We start from the raw sequence: 19,447 nt of genomic DNA, 5'->3' as shown, positions 1-19,447 counted from the left end.
TAAAGGCTCTTTTGCTTTTTGCTTTTTGTTGCATTCCACTTTACATTACACATGAACAATGATTGTCATTACAGTCCTTTGAACTAAACACAGGTCTGTTCATCCAGATTTCTGTACAGAATGGCCAGTTGGCCTTGGGGTTTGTTTTGTTCAGTAGCCAAGTCTCAATGTCAGGCACGTGTTATAAAATGTTATATATTTTGTTCCCTGGAACAATTCTGGGTTTGGATGCAGTAACAAATGGCACAGATACTTGTCTTGTTTCCCCATGTCCTACTCGTGCTATCCTATCTAAAGTAGTGCAAAATAAAAAGTGATAACTCCCAACTGTGATCACATTGGCTTCAGAGAACATTTACAAAGTGTGTTGCAAAACAGGCAAGACCTTAGAAAGAAGGAAATGCCATTCTTATAGAAGTGGAAGAAAAAGGAGAAGCAAAAGCAGATGTCTCTGGAATAGAAGCACTTTCCTGGGGTCGGGTCTTCTTAAATATGCTGAGAGAGATGAGGAGCCTTTTGAATGAAAGAACTGAAAAAGCAATTGTCAGCAAAGTTTATATGCCCCCTGGGCCTGTGAGAGTTCCAGATGCATTGTTTCTCAGGGTTTTGGACAAACATTTCCTTGGCTTTCAGTTCCTGTTGCCCCTAGGTTTCTTCCTGAGTCACTTGTATTCTGTTGCCAGGTCAAAAATTCAAAAATTGCAGATCTCTGATTCTTTAAAAAAAAAATATTTCCTTGAATTTAGGGGATTCTGAAATGAAGGTCATCCATTATGTTCTTTGGGGCTGTGTTTCCTAGGGTAAATCAGATGTTTTTTCTGGGAACATGTGGTCTAACCCCCACATTTGTAGAGATAACAGTGTAGGTTTACAGGGGAAAAATCAGTGGAAGAGGCAGATGCTTAATTCCTACAGCTTGCCAGTATTATTCTGTGCGACCCCCACCCAGCTGTTTTTCACCTACTTCAGCTAACTTCCAGTTTTGGAGGCCATCTAGGGAAGAAAAACTTTTAAAATGACCAGGCAGAGGCATTTGTGGGGATAGTGAACAGGCAGGATATAGGTTAAGTATCTGTCCTCTGCCAGCCAATTCTTCCCTGTAAATGTTCTGTTCCCTGCATTACACATTATAAAGGACAGACAGAGTTGGGTTATCCTCAAGAAGTTACTAGTTTGTCCCTTAAAGACAGCATTTTGAGTTTGTACCTTTCCCCCTATATCTAACCATTGCTTGTATATTCCAGTTTGCATAATGAAATACTAGGCATGTGTACTTCCCATCTCCCAAGCACACTGTGTAATAAGAACATAAGAATGGTCACACTGGATCGAACTAGTGGTCTATCTGGTCCATCACTGTGTTTCCAACACTGGCCAGTCAGATGCCACTGGAAAGCCCATAGGCAAGGCCTGAAGACAGCAGCTATAACCTGCTGACTGCTCACCAGCATCTGACAAGGGAATTGTTTTGCCTTTAAATCTGGAGGTCCCATTTGGATAGACAACCACAGACCTTTATTTGATCGACCCATCCACCTCCCCCCCTTTTAAATTAATCTAAGCCAGTGATCATCACCACATCTCTTGTCAATGAGTTCCATGTCAACCACCCATTGCAAGCAGGAGTACTTCCTTTTGTCTGTCTTGAATCTTCTTCTAGTCATTTTCGTAGAGTGACTTAAAGTTGTACATTTCTATCAGGCCACCCCTCAGACAAGTTTTTCTCCCTATCCTCTGATGCTTGATGGATGGCATGAGTATTATCCTCTGATGCTTGAAATTTGCCTCATAGGGCAGGTGCTACAGCCCTGAGATCTCCAATTCCGTGTTTGCTCTTTCCCTCCACCCCACTCTTTAGTATTCCTTTTAGAGATGTGGCAACCAGCACTGCACACACTATTCTAAATATGGCCACACCAGAGGCTTGTACAAAGGAATTATAATACTGGCAGACTGAGAGAGTCCTCCCTTGCCAGCGGCACCCCCTTTTCCTCTGCTGTCACATCCCACCTCTTTGGGGCTCCTCAAGCCTCAGAACAGGGGTGAAGGAGATAGGAGCAGCACCCAAGTCTCTCCTCTTCTTCTCTAGGAGGTCACTCCTTTTGCTAAGACAAGCACCTCCTCTTTCCTCCCTGGTCTGGTATTGGAGCCTCCCTTAATTCATCCTCCTAATCCTTCCATTAACCCCAGTCCCCGCCCCCTGGCCTGGCCCTCACCACCTGTGCTGCCACCTGGCCTAGGGGCTAGAATGCCACCCCTTTAAATAGCCTTCTCCAACCTGGCTGGCCTTTTCCTTGCCTTCTTGGCCCCCTCCCTGTAGCAATGTCTGCTGGGCCATTGCCTCCTGGCCTCCTTGGTGCTCCACTGGGCTGGTGTCCTTGGCTCGCCCTGCTGAGCCATTGTTGGTGGTAGTGAGGGCTGCCACACTGACATCTGGCCTCCATTGAGGCTTCTGTTCCTCCTGCTGACGTCATCGCTGGGGGATGACCGCATCCCCTGGCAACTGCAGCTTCTGAGATGAACATTGAGGCTTGCTTCTTGTTGGGGAGCCTGGGGCATTCTGCAGAGTCCGCCGTGTGTCTTCCTCCCTGGGTAGATCTTTGCCAGGTGAGCATGGAGGTGGGAGAGCTCTTGTAGTGTCCGACCTAGTGGGCAGCGGCAGCATCCTACTTGGCTGTAAGGCTGCTGGGTGTGGCGTGGAAACCACAGGGAGCGAGGGAGATGCTGGGTTGGGTGCTGCTGACCCAAGGCACAGTTTCATTGCCTTCTTTAATCACTGCTGGACGCTGTTATCCACCACACTCAAGGTCTTTTTTCTTGATCTGTCACCGCCGATTCACTGCAAGTGAGAGAGAGCGCCCTGAGGGAGTTATGAAGGGGCGGGGGGGGGGGAACCAAGCACAGCACTACCCAGCGCCAGATTTACGTATAAGCTAAACAAGCTATAGCTTAGGGCCCCACTCTCTTGGGCACCCCCAAAAAAATTAAAGGAAAAAAACCTGGATGTACATTTCTAAAATATAAGATAAAAACCAAAAAAATAAAATAAAACCTACATACAGCAACAGTGTTATCATTTTAAGTTAGAGCTTAATAATTATTTCACTATTAATATACTTCTTAATTGTATTTCAGTTCATTACTTTGATAAAATACATATTTTGTTATGTGCAAATGGCTTTAGATACCTATTAGGTCCATAAATTACCATATAGCATATATTCAACACAAAAAACAGTGACAATTTGTTGTTGACAAAGGACAGCTGGACATATAAAGGCCCCCATTACCTTCAATAGCTTAGGGCCTCATCAAACCTAAATCCGGCCCTGGCACTACCATACATAATAGCAGCTCTATGGGGCAATTTCTGTCAAGAAGAAGTTAGTTCCTTGCCTGGCTTCATAGCCCAATTCAAACTTGGTGTCACAGTGTTTTATCATTAAAGAAAACATGTGCCAACTGTATTAATTGTTCTGACTTCTCCTTTGTAGGAAAGTCAGGACTGTGGCAGTTCATTCAAGGGCTTTTCCCATCAGAGCTCTGGAATTGGCTATTGGTGAAACCTGGGCTGTACCCTCTCTCCTGATTTTCCACTGGCAATGTACAATGATATTATGCACTATGGCATTTAAGAGAGTCATTTTAAAAGTTTGTTTCCCAGACAAGTTTCCCTTGAAACAATTTTTCTTATACAGTTTGGAGGACAGCTCAGATGACAGATTAAGGTTTTTTTTTTTTTTTAAACATATCATTATCAATTCACCAGGCATCCCTTTATATTACTGGTATTGCATGTTCTACCTTCCAGACTCATTAAGCCTCATGTAAAATTGTCCGTGGAAGGAAAAATAATTAAAAAGTAGACTATGTTCTGCTAGCATGGTGTAGTGGTTAAGAACAGTGATTTGGAACGGTGGACTCTAATCTGGAGAACTGGGTTTGATTCCCCACTCCTCCACATGAGCGGCAGACTCTAATCTGGTGAACCTGTGTTGGTTTCCCCAATCCTACACATGGAGCCAGCTGGGTAACCTTGGGCTAGTCACAGTTTCTTAGAGCTCTCTCAGCCCCACCTACCTCACAGGGTGTCTGTTCTTCTAAATAAACCTTATTTTGATGAGAGTCCAGAGAAATCTTCACTTTATACCCTACCTCTTCATATTCCTTTCATAGTACAATAGCATAATGAGTAATGTGTCGCTTTTTCTTTTATTTGAGAATATGCAAATGTGAGGTTTTTGTTGTCTTAGGGAACTTTTTTATAACACTAGTAGAGATCTCCAAAACTAGATCCCATCTGCATATCCATACAATGTGCATTTCTCCAATAGCATATGCAGGCCTGAAGCACCACCTAGTGGCGCTCCAAACACTTTATTTGAAATTGATCTGATTATACTTTTTTCATTTGTTTGTTTAAAATAACAGCTTTATAATAGTTGATTAAAACAATGTTATGTTTTTTTCTTGTGCTGTTATGTCTAGGTCAGTCCTCACTGGTCTGTTCCCCCCTACGTCTGGAACAGTACTAGTAGGTGGTAAGGACATCCGGACACACATGGACTGCATCCAGCAGAGCTTAGGCATGTGCCCTCAGTACAACATCTTGTTCAAGCAGTAAGTATCATAAGAACCTTGCCTTGAAATAATGAATTCCCTAATGGAAAGGTTGTAGTTGTCCCCATTCCTCATAATGAATCTCTGGTCTAGTAGCTTGTGGGGTTCCATGGCAGCACCCCCTATTGGCGGCGGGTCCAGGGCAGTGCGTCAGGTTGGGTCTGGGGCTGCTACTTCCCTTTCTCACAACAGGAGTACACTTCAAGGCCTCAGAAGTGGAGTTTGGGACTGGGCATCCTCTCCTCACTCCACAGGGCATACTTGCGTCAGGCAGCACCGCCTACCACCTTATTCTTCATTCCTCCTCAGACATTGTGTTCTCCACTCCTTTTATCCTCTCCCACCCCATACCTGGCTCACCCACCAATTTCCCAGCCCCACCCTCCTGCCCCAGGTCATGAGGAACCCCATTCCCTCCATCTAACCTGCTCCGGACAGGGGCTTCCCGGGGCAATTAGCCACGGATGCTGCTGCTTGCTAGCACACAGCCGTTCCTTGGCGGCTTAGCTGGCCTGGCTCTGGGAGCTCCTCCCTGATTGCTTCCTGGGTTTGGCAGACCTGCTTTACCCTGCCAGCCGACCCCAACTTTGTGCCTGCTGCAGCGAGCTTGGGTTTGATTGAATCTTCCACCAACCCATCGCTCTGAGGATTAGAATGTTGGACTAGGAGGAGTTGGATTTGAACCCATGCCTTCAAATCCCCTCTCAGCCATAAAGCTAGCTGTGTGACTTCTAGGCCAGCCAGTTTCTTTCTTTCTCAGCTGAAACAATAACAGAGCAGTTGTGAGCATAAACTAGAGGAGAGGAGAACTTTGTGCTCTGTACTGAGCTCCTTGGGGGAAGAGCGGGATAAAAATGTGATGTCAATTCAAAAAATAGATAGTGGTTCTCAGGTAAGTGTACCCATGTACAATGTCCTCCCCAGGCCCCATCCCCAAATCTCCAGGAGTTTCCCAACCTGGACCTGGTAACCCTACCCCCCCCCTCCTCTGCCAGTGGCCATGGGGGATCTGGCAACCTTAGGATGCTCCATTTCAGTTGAGTCCACCCTGGGGAATTGTTGCCATCCTGAAAAACCACAGTACTTTGTAATAGAAAAGCATGCTTATCTCACTGCACAAACATGTGTGTGGCTGCAAAGTCCACTGCTATGCTTATCTCATTTCAAATTTCTTTCGCTTTGAGGATGGGCCACAGAGGTGAACAACTGCCTGATCCCAAACACCTTACACAACTGCTGCGTGGTAGTGGTGGTGGTGGTAAAGGACGTGCCCCAATCTGACAACAGCTCCTATGGCAGCCCAAAGTGGGCAAAGAAATGGATCAACACACTGCAGACCCCGCCGCCTGTACCATCCACATGGGAATCGCCTCTGGGTAACGGGTGGTGTAATCTACTATTACTGGGGGCTATGCCTGAGTTGGGGGCAGCAGCGCCCGGCGTGGGACATAGCTAAACAGCTCAGTCTCCCTTTGAAATATTTGTAAAGAGTGGGTGAGCCATTTTCTCTTGGTATTAGTTATTCAATGTTTAATTAGGACCAAAGTTACCACTCTTGGACAATTGACATGTTGCTGTCCAGATTATGCTTATCAGCAGTGCTGTATTTTGGGAAGAATTTCAACGTTGGTACGCAAAACTATCATAAATTCGAGACCACGGGGTCTGCTGTGTGAAAGTTGATGACCCACCATTCTGAAAGACGGAGAAGTAATGAACTGCATACCACAAACAGCCAGTGCCTTTTGACCCTGAACGATGACTCTTCAGTCTGAGTGCATTTAACCTGTACTCCTTTGTGACTTTTTCTTTCATTCCACAGACAGACAAAAATTTATGAAGAGCTGTGAGGCTGAGGCTTTGCTTCCCATGGTGTACACTTAGTTCTTTTGTTCCACTGTCACCTCTAGTCAAACAGGTTTTGTGAGGTTTCAAAACAATGCCATATAGTGTATACATTCATCCCACTTCTGTTAGGACAGTGATCCCTCTTCCTATCCTCCTTTCTGAAAGTGTTAAAGAAAAACTTTATTGTTCTTTATTTCTGCTTTACAGTAGTACTGTCTCTTGTGGTATTCTAAAACAATTCAGTTTCTTTCTGGAACTTTTCAACAGCCTTACTGCTGCAGAACACATCCTGTTTTATGCTCAGCTGAAAGGAAGGTCCAGAGAGGAGGCTGAAATGGAAATGGAGATGATGCTGGAAGATATAGGCCTCCCTCATAAAAGGAACGAAGAGTCTCAAAACTTGTCAGGTACCCAAGAGCTTGCCCTCAGATTTTCTGCTGCCTTTTGACCAAGGGAAGGCAACCTTTTGAGCCAAAGTGTCAACCCCACCCCCCGCCACATCTACCTATGGGTGATCTACTGGCAAACAAAAGGAATAGGGAAGAGTCAACAGTTTTACTTGGCCAACTGGGAGCAAGTTGAACTTCAGTGTTGCCAGCATCTCAGAGTTTTGCCTTGGGCCCTAGGGTAGAAAACCAGCCCTGCATGCTGTGAAAAATGATCGGATGCACCTCTGTTTGGCATTCATGCGGGTGGCTGCCTACCTTCAAACTAGATATCCAATGGAAAATGTGGGGCCAGGAGCCCTGATGGACTCCAGAAAATGCTTCAGAACAGTGGGGAAAGGAACTATTTGCAGGGGAGAAGTGGTGGGTGTTGTGCTTCCTCTAACCTCAGCTCGTCTCCTATAGCTACCTCCACAGCTGCTTGGCCAGGGTCCCCAGCTGCTTTTCAGGGAAAGGAAGACAGTAGAATTAAGCACCTCCCAGTGCATTTCCACTGCAAATTGATCCTTTCCCCTTTTGTTTTGCTGATGTTAAGTGATGAAATTTCCATCTCCTGCACAATGTTGCACTCAGTGTATTATGTTCTATTTTAGCTTCACGTTAACAAAATATGGGAAATAATATATTGGTAAAAAATATTTATTCACTGAAATATGTTCCCTATACAAATTAGTCCATTTTTGTCCCAGTAGGGTTTGTGTGCTAAGGTGGCAAAGCATGAAATATCCTTAAATTGTCTGTAGGTACTACAAGCTAGCGCATTATTCATTTTTGTAAAGGGGATGCAATTAATGCATGACAGGAAAAGTTCTAATACTTCATTAGACTAGAGCAGCTGTCCTATGGGGAGTGGTTAGGACGCTTAGGGCTGTTTAGCTTGGAAAGAAGGTAGCTAAGGAGAGACATGATAGAGGTCTATAAAATTATGCATGATTTGGAGAGAGTGGACAGGAAGAAGTTTTTCTCCCTCTCCCATAATACTAGAACATGGGGTCATCTGCTAAAGCTGGAGGGTGAGAGATTCAAAACAGATAAAAGGAAGTATTTTTTCACACAATGCATAGTTAAATTGTGGAACTCCCTGCCCCAGGATGTGGTGATGGCTGCCAGCTTGGAGGGCTTTAAGAGGGTGTTTGGTGTTTGGAAGAAGTATCAGACACCCCAGCGGCGAGTGAATACAGCAGAGTCAGCACGTAGTATAAAAGTGCTATTTTATTATACAGTGACAAAGTGCTACGCAAAGCATCTACTTCTCACAACCCACAACCCAATACATATGATACACTTATATACATAACTGGCATAGTCTCCCAACCAATCAACTGTTGGCTGCCTTGTCTCCAGGACCATCTAGCTTAGTCCAGTGCAAGCCAGTTTTTCTGCTCAGTCATTGAGCTGTCATGTGACACCACCAATCACCTGGCTGTCACTTAGATCTTTTACATCTGCTTGCCATGTGCAGTCTTACATGTCAACACTCCTCCTAGACTGACATTGCAAGCCCCAATGAATCCCGAAATTTCACAAATTTCTCCACCGGTAAACATTTGGTAAAAACATCAGCAATGTTGTCACTTGAAGCACAATGTTCCAGTTTTATAAACCCATTGTTCACCGCTTCCCTGACATTGTTGTATCTTATTGTTATATGTTTACTCCTAGTTCTGATGCCTAGGTCTCCTGCCAACTGCTGCGCTGCTGTATTATCACAAAATACCCTTACAGGCAGACTCCATTGCAGGTTTAAATCTTTAACTAGTTGTTGTAGCCACTCCAACTGTATCTCACAGTCACTAATGGCTGAGTATTCAGCTTCACATGTACTTGTGGAGACGTGAGTTTGTTTCAAAGACTTCCACATGATGAGGGCCCCATGCAGATACACTGCATACCCTGTAGTGGATTTCCCGTCTTCCCTGTCTCCCCAACTAGCATCACTGTAAACAGTGACTGGCTCCTCCTCATCAGCTTTGAGTTTTAACTTAGCTGAAGAAGTTCCCTTCAGATACCGCAGCACTCTCTTTGCTGCTATCCAGTCTTTTTCATAAGGACAAGCACACCTTTGACACAATAAATGCACAGCCATACAAATATCAGGTCTAGTCCAACAAGACAAGTATAGCAATGACCCCACCAGGGACTGATATAATACCTTGTTGTGGAACTCTTTGTCATCCACCTCCCGGGCATACCCTGTTGTCATGGGGGTATCAGTGCATTTGGCTTCTGCCATTCCAAATTTATTTAGAAGCTGTTCAATTTTCTTGGTTTGGTTTAATTAAGGCCTTGCTAAGGCATTGTGACCATGCCCGAGCACTTTGTTTTAACCCATAGATGGCCTTATGCAGTCTCAGCACTCCCAGCTCATCTTTGCTTGCAAACCCAGGAATTTGTTTCATATACAATTCCTCACTTAGGCTTGCATTCAGGTATGCAGTAGTAAAATCAAAGTGATGCACCTGCATACTGTCCCTTGCAGCCTTGCACAGTGCAGCTTTTAAAGACTCTGATTTTACAGTGGGGGCAAACACCTCGTCAAAATCCTGTCCCTCCCTCTGAGAATAACCCTTGGCCACAAGCCTGGCCTTCCTAAGGATTTTCCCATTAGGCAGATATTTGACTTTGTACAGCCATCTGCACCCAATTGCTTTCCTTTGATCAGGCAGGTGAGTCAGAGAAAATACCTTGTTATCCTGGAGAGAGTCATACTCTGACTTCATGGCTTCAAGCCAACCCTCCTTTTCTTTCCCTTCTAACAACAACACCTCCTGATAACTTTGTGGCTCCTTCACATATACATGGTTAACATCATTTGTTTCAAAACCATATCTTACAGGAGGAACTCCCTTGTTACTCCTGCTTGACACTCTTGGCACAGGCCTTTCACCTAGTTCACTCTCTGATGAGGCCCTACTAGGAGATCCCTCCAATTTCACCTCATTCTCATCATGAGAGCTGTCAGACAAAGGAAGTACCTGCTGAGACACCTGATGCCCATGGATCTTATCCCAATTACTATTTTCACAAAAATTGGCTGATCTGCTGTAACTCAGACAATTGTGTTCATTGGCAAACCTGTAGGCTTTCATGCCTGTTTGATACCCAAGGAAAGTGAGCTTTTTGGCTCTAGCTCCTCCTTTCCTTCGCTGGTTTAAAGGCACATTTACCCAGGCTTTTACTCCAAACACTCTAAGATAGCTCAGACTCGGGTCCTTTTTGTACAGTGCCCTGTATGGGATATCATCTATGGACCTGGTCCAGATCCCAACAAGCCGCCTTCAATGCTTCTGCCCAAAAAGTCATAGGCAGTTCTGCATCTCGCAGCATGGCATACATTTTCGTTTGCAACATCCCACCATGCCTTTCTGCAATACCATTTTCCTGGGGGGTTGAAACATTAGCCACCCTGTGTTGCACACCTTGTTGCTGCAACCACTTGGCAAATGCATTGGACATGTACTCGCCACCAAAGTCTGACTGTAAAGCACTTAGCTCTTGACCAAGCTGCTTTTGTACCCTTCTAGCCCAGTACTTGAAGGTCTCAAACACATCAGATTTCTTTTTGATGGGAAACACCCAGGTGAATCTACTATGGTCATCTGTTATGATTAAAGCATAGCGGTTTCCTGAATGGCTCTCTCTAAAAGGACCTATGACATCACTATGACATAGCTTTAGAGCTCTTTCAGACCTTCTATCACTGTGTCTAGCCACTGGGTAGGCTTTAGATTTGACACACTTACAGACCTCACAGTTGAGAAACCTTTCACACTTTTTCACTTTCTCTTTACCCAGTAGAGATAGTGTTTTATTTATTGCCTCATATCCGGAATGAGCTAGACGTCTATGCAATAAATGGATGCAGCTGTCATGCAAGCTTTGATTAAGTACTGTCTTAGCCTTCACATGAACATTTTCCACCACATATACATTATGACATAGCTTTCCTCTCAGAAGCACCTCTCCATTCTTTGCTATCTGGCATGATTTCTCAGCAAAAGTCACAGTAAACCCTGCATTATCTAATGCACAGACACTTAGCAAATTTGTTTCTATAGTGGGCACACAAAGCACCTTTTTAAAGACATCGTCCAGTGCAGGGAACCTCACACTTCCCTCACACACCACATCAGCATTCCGTCCATCTGCCAAGCTTACATGCTTCAGGCTGGAACTGTGGGCATTCTGTAGCAGCCCCTCACTTTTACAAATATTTTGAGAAGCTCCAGAGTCTAGGATCCACATGCCAGTAGAGTCATTAGTCTCTGTCCTCACCAATGACGCTGTCTGGCTTCTGGCTGCGCCTGCTGATGACTGCTCCCCTCAACTCTTTTTCTTGACGTCAGGGCAGTCGCGTTTTAAATGCCCTTTTTGGTCACATAAAAAACATCTTATAACTTGTAAAGCCACATGTTGTAAATCCAACGACAGGTGCTTTTTCTCTGCAAACTTTTCCTTGTTAGTGCAGTAATCCGTCTTATCTTTTCCTCCCTCGGACCGGGCAGGCTTCCCAGATGCCGACGCAATCAATCTCTGCTCGTATTCCAACAAACGTCCAGCCGTATACTGCCAAGTCAGCTGGCCTATGTCCAGAGATTCCAAAGAAGTGATTAACATATTGTAATCCTCCGACAGAGAGCTTAATAGTATGAAGACCTTGTCTTCTTCCAACACAGCTTTCCCCCTCTGTTCCAGCATTTGGAAGCACTCTGCTAAAGAGTTCATGTGCAATCTCACTGACACGCCACTTTTCAAAACTGTCCGATACATCCTTCGGGTGATAGCCATCAAAGAGCCAGCTGTCTTTTGCACGTAAACTTGTTTAAGGGATTCCCAAGCTGTTTTCGCTTTCAAAACTCCCGTAACATAAACAAGCTGGTCGTCTGCCACGCTCAGCACTATCGTAGCTAGTGCTTTTTCATCTTTAATTATGTCTTGAGCTGTCTCTGGGTCAGGGGGGTCAGAAACATAAATCCACAACGCCTCTCTCTTGAGATAGTGCTGCATTCGCAATGCCCAGACCTCATAGTTGGTGGAGGTGAGCTTGTCCACAAGCAACGCTGTAGCCGCCTGTGCCATGTCGTCAGCACCCGGCACCTCAAGCTCTGTATCGCTCTCCTCCTCCGCCCCCGACAACTCACTGCCAGCAGATAGGCTCGCCTCCTCCTCTGCTCCCGACAGTTCACTGCCAGCAGATAGGCTTGCCTTCTCCTCTGCTCCATCTGAATTCACCTCAGACATACACTCGCTCCCACTGCAGTCCACGGCACTTGTTCCACAGATAAACCTCTGTTCAGAACCTCCAGCACCTAGCACAGTCGTTCTGGGCCCATAGCCCTGTTGGTGTTTGGAAGAAGTATCAGACACCCCAGCGGCGAGTGAATACAGCAGAGTCAGCACGTAGTATAAAAGTGCTATTTTATTATACAGTGACAAAGTGCTACGCAAAGCATCTACTTCTCACAACCCACAACCCAATACATATATGATACACTTATATACATAACTGGCATAATCTCCCAGCCAATCAACTGTTGGCTGCCTTGTCTCCAGGACCATCTAGCTTAGTCCAGTGCAAGCCAGTTTTTCTGCTCAGTCATTGAGCTGTCATGTGACACCACCAATCACCTGGCTGTCACTTAGATCTTTTACATCTGCTTGCCATGTGCAGTCTTACATGTCAACAGAGTGGACATATTCATGGAGGAAAGGGGTATTCATGGCTACTAGTTGGAATGGATGCTGGTCATGCTGCATACCTGTTCTCTCTAGTATCAGAGGAGCATGCCTATTATTTTGGGGGCGGTGGAACACGGGCAGGATGGTGCTCCTGCAGTCGTCTTGTTTGTGGCTTCCTAGAGGCACCTGGTTGGCCACTGTGTGAGCAGACTGCTGGACTTGATGGGCCTTGGTCTGATCCAGCAGGGCCTTTCTTATGTTCTTATATTCATGACTGTACGTGTTAAAAAATCACAAGCTACTTGACATTTTCTGACTTCTTTGGAAAGGATTAAAGGTATTCCGTTACCTGTTTGTAAATTTCTTATTTAAAAGTGCTACTTTATGAGAGGACCATGGAACTTGTTGCTTCTGGTTTAGGGTTGGCCTAGCATATTTTGGCAATTGAGAGGAAGAGTCTAAATGACTCCCTCCCATAGCAAAAAACAAAACAAAAACAAAAACACCAACCCTGCTCTGTACTGGGATGAAAAATCTGCCTCCTGAACAATATGTCACTTTATTTCATGGTAGACTCTAGATTGCACAGGGATTTGCACATCTGTATGGTTAGAGAAGTATAGGACTGTTCTTCTGTTTCCTTATGTAGTATGTTAGTGCTAAGTAGACTTTAACAGAACCATAAGACTGCGGAAGGTACAGAGTTTACCCACTATGAACCATTAACTGAGGCTGCCTTGCTGGAGCGGGTTATAAGTTTGACAAAACAAACAAACAATGAACTAAATATCCTGCATTCAGGTTTTTATAACATCTATGTACATACAGGAACACTACATCAAAGATCTTTGAAGTGTTAATGGAATATGTCAACTGATAAATTTGATGGGGCTATCTGTGTTGGTCAGTTGCAGCCAAAAGAAAGATTCTTGCAGTGCCTTGAAGACCAGGAAACTTAATTGTGGCATAAGCTTTTGTGAGCCAGAACCTTCTTAATCAGGCATTTTCTGATTGCTTGCTTGTGCAAACCATGCTTCATGTAACTGGGAATCTACTTTGCATCTCACAGCTCTCTTGCAAATTTTCGCCTTTTACCCTTCACACGCCTACTGTTTTACTCCCGTGTTCTTTAGGGGGCATGCAGAGAAAGCTGTCTGTTGCTATTGCCTTTGTGGGAGAAGCAAAGGTGATTGTCCTGGATGAGCCCACCTCTGGAGTTGATCCTTATTCCCGACGATCTATTTGGGATCTGCTACTGAAGTATCGTTCAGGTATTTTGGCATCAGGAAGGATTTTTTAAATGATTTACACATATGGCAATCTTGGCTTCAGAACTTCTCAAGAATGTACAGACAGCAGTGTGTGTAGAAAGGCCCATGGTTTCAGGTGAAGCAAATGTGGTTATCATGTTGTCTAAACCTGTAACTTATGCTTAGTCTGTGTGTGTGTAAATGCTGTCAAGTCGCAGCCGACTTATGGTGACCCCTTTTTGGGGTTTTCATGGCAAGAGACTAACAGAGGTGGTTTGCCAGTGCCTTCCTCTGCATAGTGACCCTGGAATTCCTTGGTGGTCTCTCATCCAAATACTAACCAGGGCTGACCCTGCTTAGCTTCTGAGATCTGATGAGATCAGGCTATCCTGGGCCATCCAGGTCAGGGCATTCTTAGTCTACCTGCTAAGAATTATACTTTTATGGCTGCTGGCAGACCATTCCTTTATTTGCAGTGCCTTGGGATTCAGGGTTTCTTCTTTTTATGTCTTGGAATCTGTAGGAAAGCCTCCTTGCCTCTACCTGTGCTCTTTTTGTACATTGTAATATCCCAGTGGGAGATCCACAAGGGCTCACCTGGGAAGAAGGATTCCCCCCACTTTTCCTGTTGCTCTAGCTCTTCTTCCCACCAGTCTGCTTGTTTCCTCCTTCCCCTTGCTGCTCACCAGGTCTTCCTGCTCTTCTTATATTTATTTATTTATTTGTTTGTTTGTTTGTTTGTTTGTTTGTTTGTTTGTTTTGTTTGCACACCACCTTTCTCCCCAATGGGGACCCAAAGCAGCTTACTTCGTTCTCCTCTCCACCATTGTGAGGTAGGTTAGGCTGAGAGGGGGTGACTGGCCCAAGGTCACCTGGTGAGCTTCCATGGCATGAGTGGGGATCCAAACCTGGGTCTCCCAGATCTTAGTCCGACACTCTTAACCACTACACCACACTGGCTCTTCTAGCCACTTACCTGGCCTCCCCCTGGTAGTTGGTTTTTGCACAGGGGCAGACCGGCCATTTAAGTTATTGGGAAAGTTCCCAGTGGGCTGCTGCCTTCGAGGGTCACTGGAAGGCAGGAGGAAGCAGAAGCAGAAGCTTGCAGCACCCCGGGATCCACACATCTTGGCTTGCTCCTAGGCCATATTCATTTCCCAATTCACCCTTTCTGCTACAATATTTTGGGTTACTATGGCAATCCAATATACTGCACAAACTTCTTTGGGGGCGGGGCAGTGATGTCTCTGATCACTTGAACAGGTGGGGAGTTTACTCCCCACTTCTGTTTTTTCTTTTTTTTAACAATTTATATTTTTATGCAAACCTGGAGGTCCTCCCCTGCTGGGTTTGCAGAAACACATATCCTAGCCAAAACTGGCTCCGCTGGTCTGGTTTTGGGTACACGTGTGGGCCACTTATGACTGTTAGAAATAAGGATGTAAATAAAGTAACTCACAAAGGCATCAAATATTTCCTGTGTGCTCTCTCATGCACAGAAAGCCAAGCCCAGGAAATGCTGACCTTGGAGCTTCTCCTTGCTTAGGAATGTGTGAGCACATTTTTAAATGTGTTTTTTTCTGGAAGTGTGAGTATTGTAAGGTAAAGGTCCCCTGTGCAAGCACCGAGTCATTTCTGACCCATGGGGTGACATCACACCCTGACGTTTACTAGGCAGACTTTGTTTACGGGGTGGTTTGCTAGTGCCTTCCCCAGTCATCTTCCCTTTACCCCCAGCAAGCTGGGTACTCATTTTACCGACCTCGGAAGGATGGAAGGCTGAGTCAACCTTGAGCCAGCTACCTGAAACCAACTTCCGTTGGGATCGAACTCAGGTCATGAGCAGAGCTTGGACTGCAGTACTGCAGCTTACCACTCTGCGCCATGGTATTGAGCTTTCCATTAAACTGAAAAGACAGGTGATGGACTGTTGTACACATGGAGGTGCACCCCCTCCACACACACCACATAACTCTGTTGGCTTCAGCAGATTAGTGCTTGATGGTAAGCCGGGATGACAAGGCCAAATGCACTTTCCACTTGGGGGCAGAGCAACCTGTTCAGCCTTTGCGCTTTACATAGCTTGTCCCACTTCATAGGCTCTGAAGCTTTTGCATGTTAAACCTCCTAAGGAGTTAGATCACAATGGGTTGCCGTGTTAGTCTTTCTGTAGCAGTAGAAAAGAGCAAGAGTCCAGCATAGGGTTGCCAAGTGCCCGGTGGTGGCGGGTAAAATCCCGCCAATCCACCAGGCTGCCCGCCAAACAGCTGAGGGCCGGCGGGCAGTGTATGCAGGCATGCAGACACGCTGCACACACGTCACTTTCGGATTTACCCGGAAGCGACGCGGATGCTCTGGCAACCTTGGCTAAAACTCTATGGAAACCATAGAGTTTTGGCCAAGATTGCTAGAGCATCAGGGTCGCTTCTGGGTAAACCCAGAAGTGATGTAGGCGCGTAATGTGGGATGTGCACGTGTGCCGTGGCCATGGCCCCACAAAGCTCCCGCCGGTGGAGCTACAGGGCCTGGCAAGCCTAGTCCAGCAGCACCTTAAAGAGTAACAAAATTTCTGGCAGGGTATGAGCTTTCATGAGTCACAGCTCACTTCTTCAGATGACAGCTCATACCCTACCAGAAATTTTGTTAGTCTTTAAGGTGCTACTGGACTCTTGCTCTTTTCTACTCCTAAGGAATTGTTAGGTAAAGCCTAATTATATGATAGGCGAGAGGCCTACAGCCAACCTGTTTCAGCTGGTAAATTCCAGCATACTCAGTCTTTCTTCTCACCAGCACTATCAACTAGCTACCCAATTAGTGAACCAGGGGTGGGTGCCATCTTCTTACCTATCTCCTTGATTTGGGGTTGCCAATCTCCAGGTACTAGCAGGGGATCTCCTGCTATTACAACTGTTCTCCAGCCGATAGTGATCAGTTCATCAGAAGAAAGTGGCCACTTTGGCCATTGGACTCTATGGCATTGAAGTCCCTCCACTCCCCAAACCCTGCCCTCCCCAGGCTCTGCCCCAAAAACCTCCCGCCGGTTGCAAAGAGGGACCTGGCAACCCTACCTTGATTTTACCCACCCTCTTTCTGTCCATTGTGTCAGTTTGATCGAAGAAACCTAGGGACTCAGGCTTTGTTACAGGATGTACTTAGTCTTTTAGGTGTTTAGGTGACTCATGTAGGTCTCTTCTCTTTCTCCAATGGTCTCTTCTGACCAGAGCTGAGAGGTTTTACAAAGCCTGATTTTTTGCCTGTCAACCTCAAGATCACAAGTTACAGAATCCTTTCAGGACCCAAGTTTGTTTAAGCAAAGCTGTCCAGTAAACTTTTTGGGAGTAAGGATACCAGCCTCCAGGTGGGACATGGGGATCTCCTGGAATTACAGCTCATCTCCAGACTACAGAGATACGTTCCCCTGGAGAAAATGGTTGCTATGGAGGGTAGGCTCTATGGCATTGTACCCCACTGAGATCCCTGTCCATTCCAGGCTCCATCCCCAAATCTCCAGGAGTTTCCCAACCTGGATCTGGCAGCCCTCCCCCCCATCCCCCACCAATGGCCAGGGGGGGCCTGGCAACCCTATTTGGGATCCACATTTCAGAAAGCATTGTGCTGCTCCTTATGACTTGCGTACCCTCAATGTGGTGTTAGAGAGTTCATATCTTCCTTTTAGGTAGGACCATCATCTTGTCTACCCATCACATGGATGAGGCAGACATCCTTGGAGACCGAGTTGCTATCATTTCCCAAGGGAAGCTGCACTGCTCAGGATCTCCTGTTTTCCTAAAGAACTCCTTTGGGTCAGGCTTTTATCTCACCTTGGTCCGCAAGATGAAAATCATCCAGGACTGTGGAGGGAAAGATGAAGTAAGTGTATGGCACTGTGTGCAGGACCTCCAAACAGAATTACAAATACCAGCTATTGTGAAAGGTTTTCCATCAGCCTTGATTTTATTCAAGAGAGAGGGGACCAGGTGGAATTTTGAACAAGCAGGGTTCAATGTTCGGTAACAGCCTCTTCCTGTTCAAAATTCCATTCATTCTCTTGGAAAAAAAACAACCTCCCCCTTGAAAATTGCATTCAGCCCCCCTTGAATAGAATAGAATGTATGTAGCTGAGGTACTGCTCACAACATCTGACATGCAAAAGCTATGCAAATACACCCATTATTATTCAAATGTTATTCATTCTAAAGCTACCTTTCCACCATTTTACATAAGGTGGCTTACAATTACATGGAATGAGCAAACATAACATTCAAAATGCAAATATACACACATAAAACTACCCCCACAAAACAAAACCACTGTCAACACCCCAAAACCCTGTAGAAACTAATCACTAAACAGCTGACAAAAGGGAAAAGCTAAAGAACTTTCCAACCATAGGCTGAACAGTGCTGTTCAATTTTTTAAAGGCTGATGAAATAATCACCTCTGTGCTTAGAATGTATTATAGGCATATTAAAGGCGATAGTGTTACCTCTCTCTGCACCCTTCCTGTTTCTTATCTGCTCTTAGACCTTGTGCAGCCTGGGATCCAAATGTTCCTGTTTCTGCTCCAGCTGTGCACCAGGAAGCAAGGCTGAAACACTAGAACAGGATTTGGAAGGTGAGAACAGAGATTGCGCCATTGCTTGTGCAGGGCTACAAAATGTGATCAGGTTACTCTGTTTAGGATGACACCATTAGTTTCATAGAGGAAATGTCTATCAGTGGCTGCTAGCCAGGTTAGCTAAATTGAATTTCCACGTTTGGAGGCGGTATGCCTCTGAATACCAAGTACAGAGGCCAACCACTAGGCGAAGGCTGTTGCCTTCATCTCATGATTGTGCCCTTGGGGACATGCCCAGCTTGGGGGCTGTCAGGTTGGCCTCCCTCCAAGTGGCAGGGGACCACCCAGCTGGCTCTTGTCCAAGTGGTTCCACATACTGCCATCTCGTGGACCCCAGCAGGTGGGCTGCGGTAGGAGCACGTCGGCTGACAACGGGTTGGCCCATGGTAAGGATAACACCCCTATGCCATGCCAATTCCTGATGCTGTAACCAATAAAAGTTGTGGCCTTTTCTTCCAACTAAGTCTCTGTGCGTTAATATTATTCCAGTATCAATGGTGGGTGAACAGGTGAAGGAATTTGCATGCCACACTCCAGTGGACAGGTTGGCTGGTTGGGTAGTGGGCTCCAGGTGCTTCCCAAAAGCGCTAGGTCAGCAAAGGTGTAACTTTGCTTAGGATGACACCATCAGTTTCATAGAGGATATGTCTATCAATGGCTGCTAGCCAGGTTAGCTAAATCGAATCTCCATGTTTGGAGGTGGTATGCCTCTGAATACCAGGTGCAGAGGCCAATCACTAGGCAAAGGCTTCCTTCACCCTGTGATTGTGCCCTTCTCCAAGGCCTCTGACTGGCCATGTTCAGGAACATGATGCTGGATAGATTGGTTTTACCCAGTGGGCTCTTCCCGTGTCCTTATTTAGCTTGCAACATCTCAAGCTTTATTGTTTGTGAGAGACCATCAGCTGGATCAAATTATGACTTTGCGATCAAGCTTTTCAGATATTTGGGCAGTAGTGAAGATGTAATAAGAATGTAACCTTTTC

The 19,447-nt window shown here is 45.6% G+C and overlaps 1 protein-coding gene across 1 annotated transcript in view; it reads left to right on the top strand.

Moving 5' to 3' along the window:
* Positions 1 to 19,447, top strand: part of ABCA4 (ATP binding cassette subfamily A member 4) — a 169,267-nt gene that overhangs the window by 98,615 nt on the left and 51,205 nt on the right. Inside the window, exons 20-24 of the mRNA XM_056844136.1 lie at positions 4,489 to 4,620; positions 6,736 to 6,875; positions 13,727 to 13,864; positions 17,520 to 17,713; positions 18,368 to 18,458. Of these exons, the coding sequence (XP_056700114.1) occupies positions 4,489 to 4,620; positions 6,736 to 6,875; positions 13,727 to 13,864; positions 17,520 to 17,713; positions 18,368 to 18,458 (695 nt within the window). The remainder of the gene's footprint in view (positions 1 to 4,488; positions 4,621 to 6,735; positions 6,876 to 13,726; positions 13,865 to 17,519; positions 17,714 to 18,367; positions 18,459 to 19,447) is intronic.

Source organism: Euleptes europaea, chromosome 2, assembly GCF_029931775.1.
Source record: "Euleptes europaea isolate rEulEur1 chromosome 2, rEulEur1.hap1, whole genome shotgun sequence".
In the NCBI taxonomy this organism is placed as follows: domain Eukaryota; kingdom Metazoa; phylum Chordata; class Lepidosauria; order Squamata; family Sphaerodactylidae; genus Euleptes; species Euleptes europaea.
This window is presented reverse-complemented; position numbering and strand designations above follow the sequence as displayed.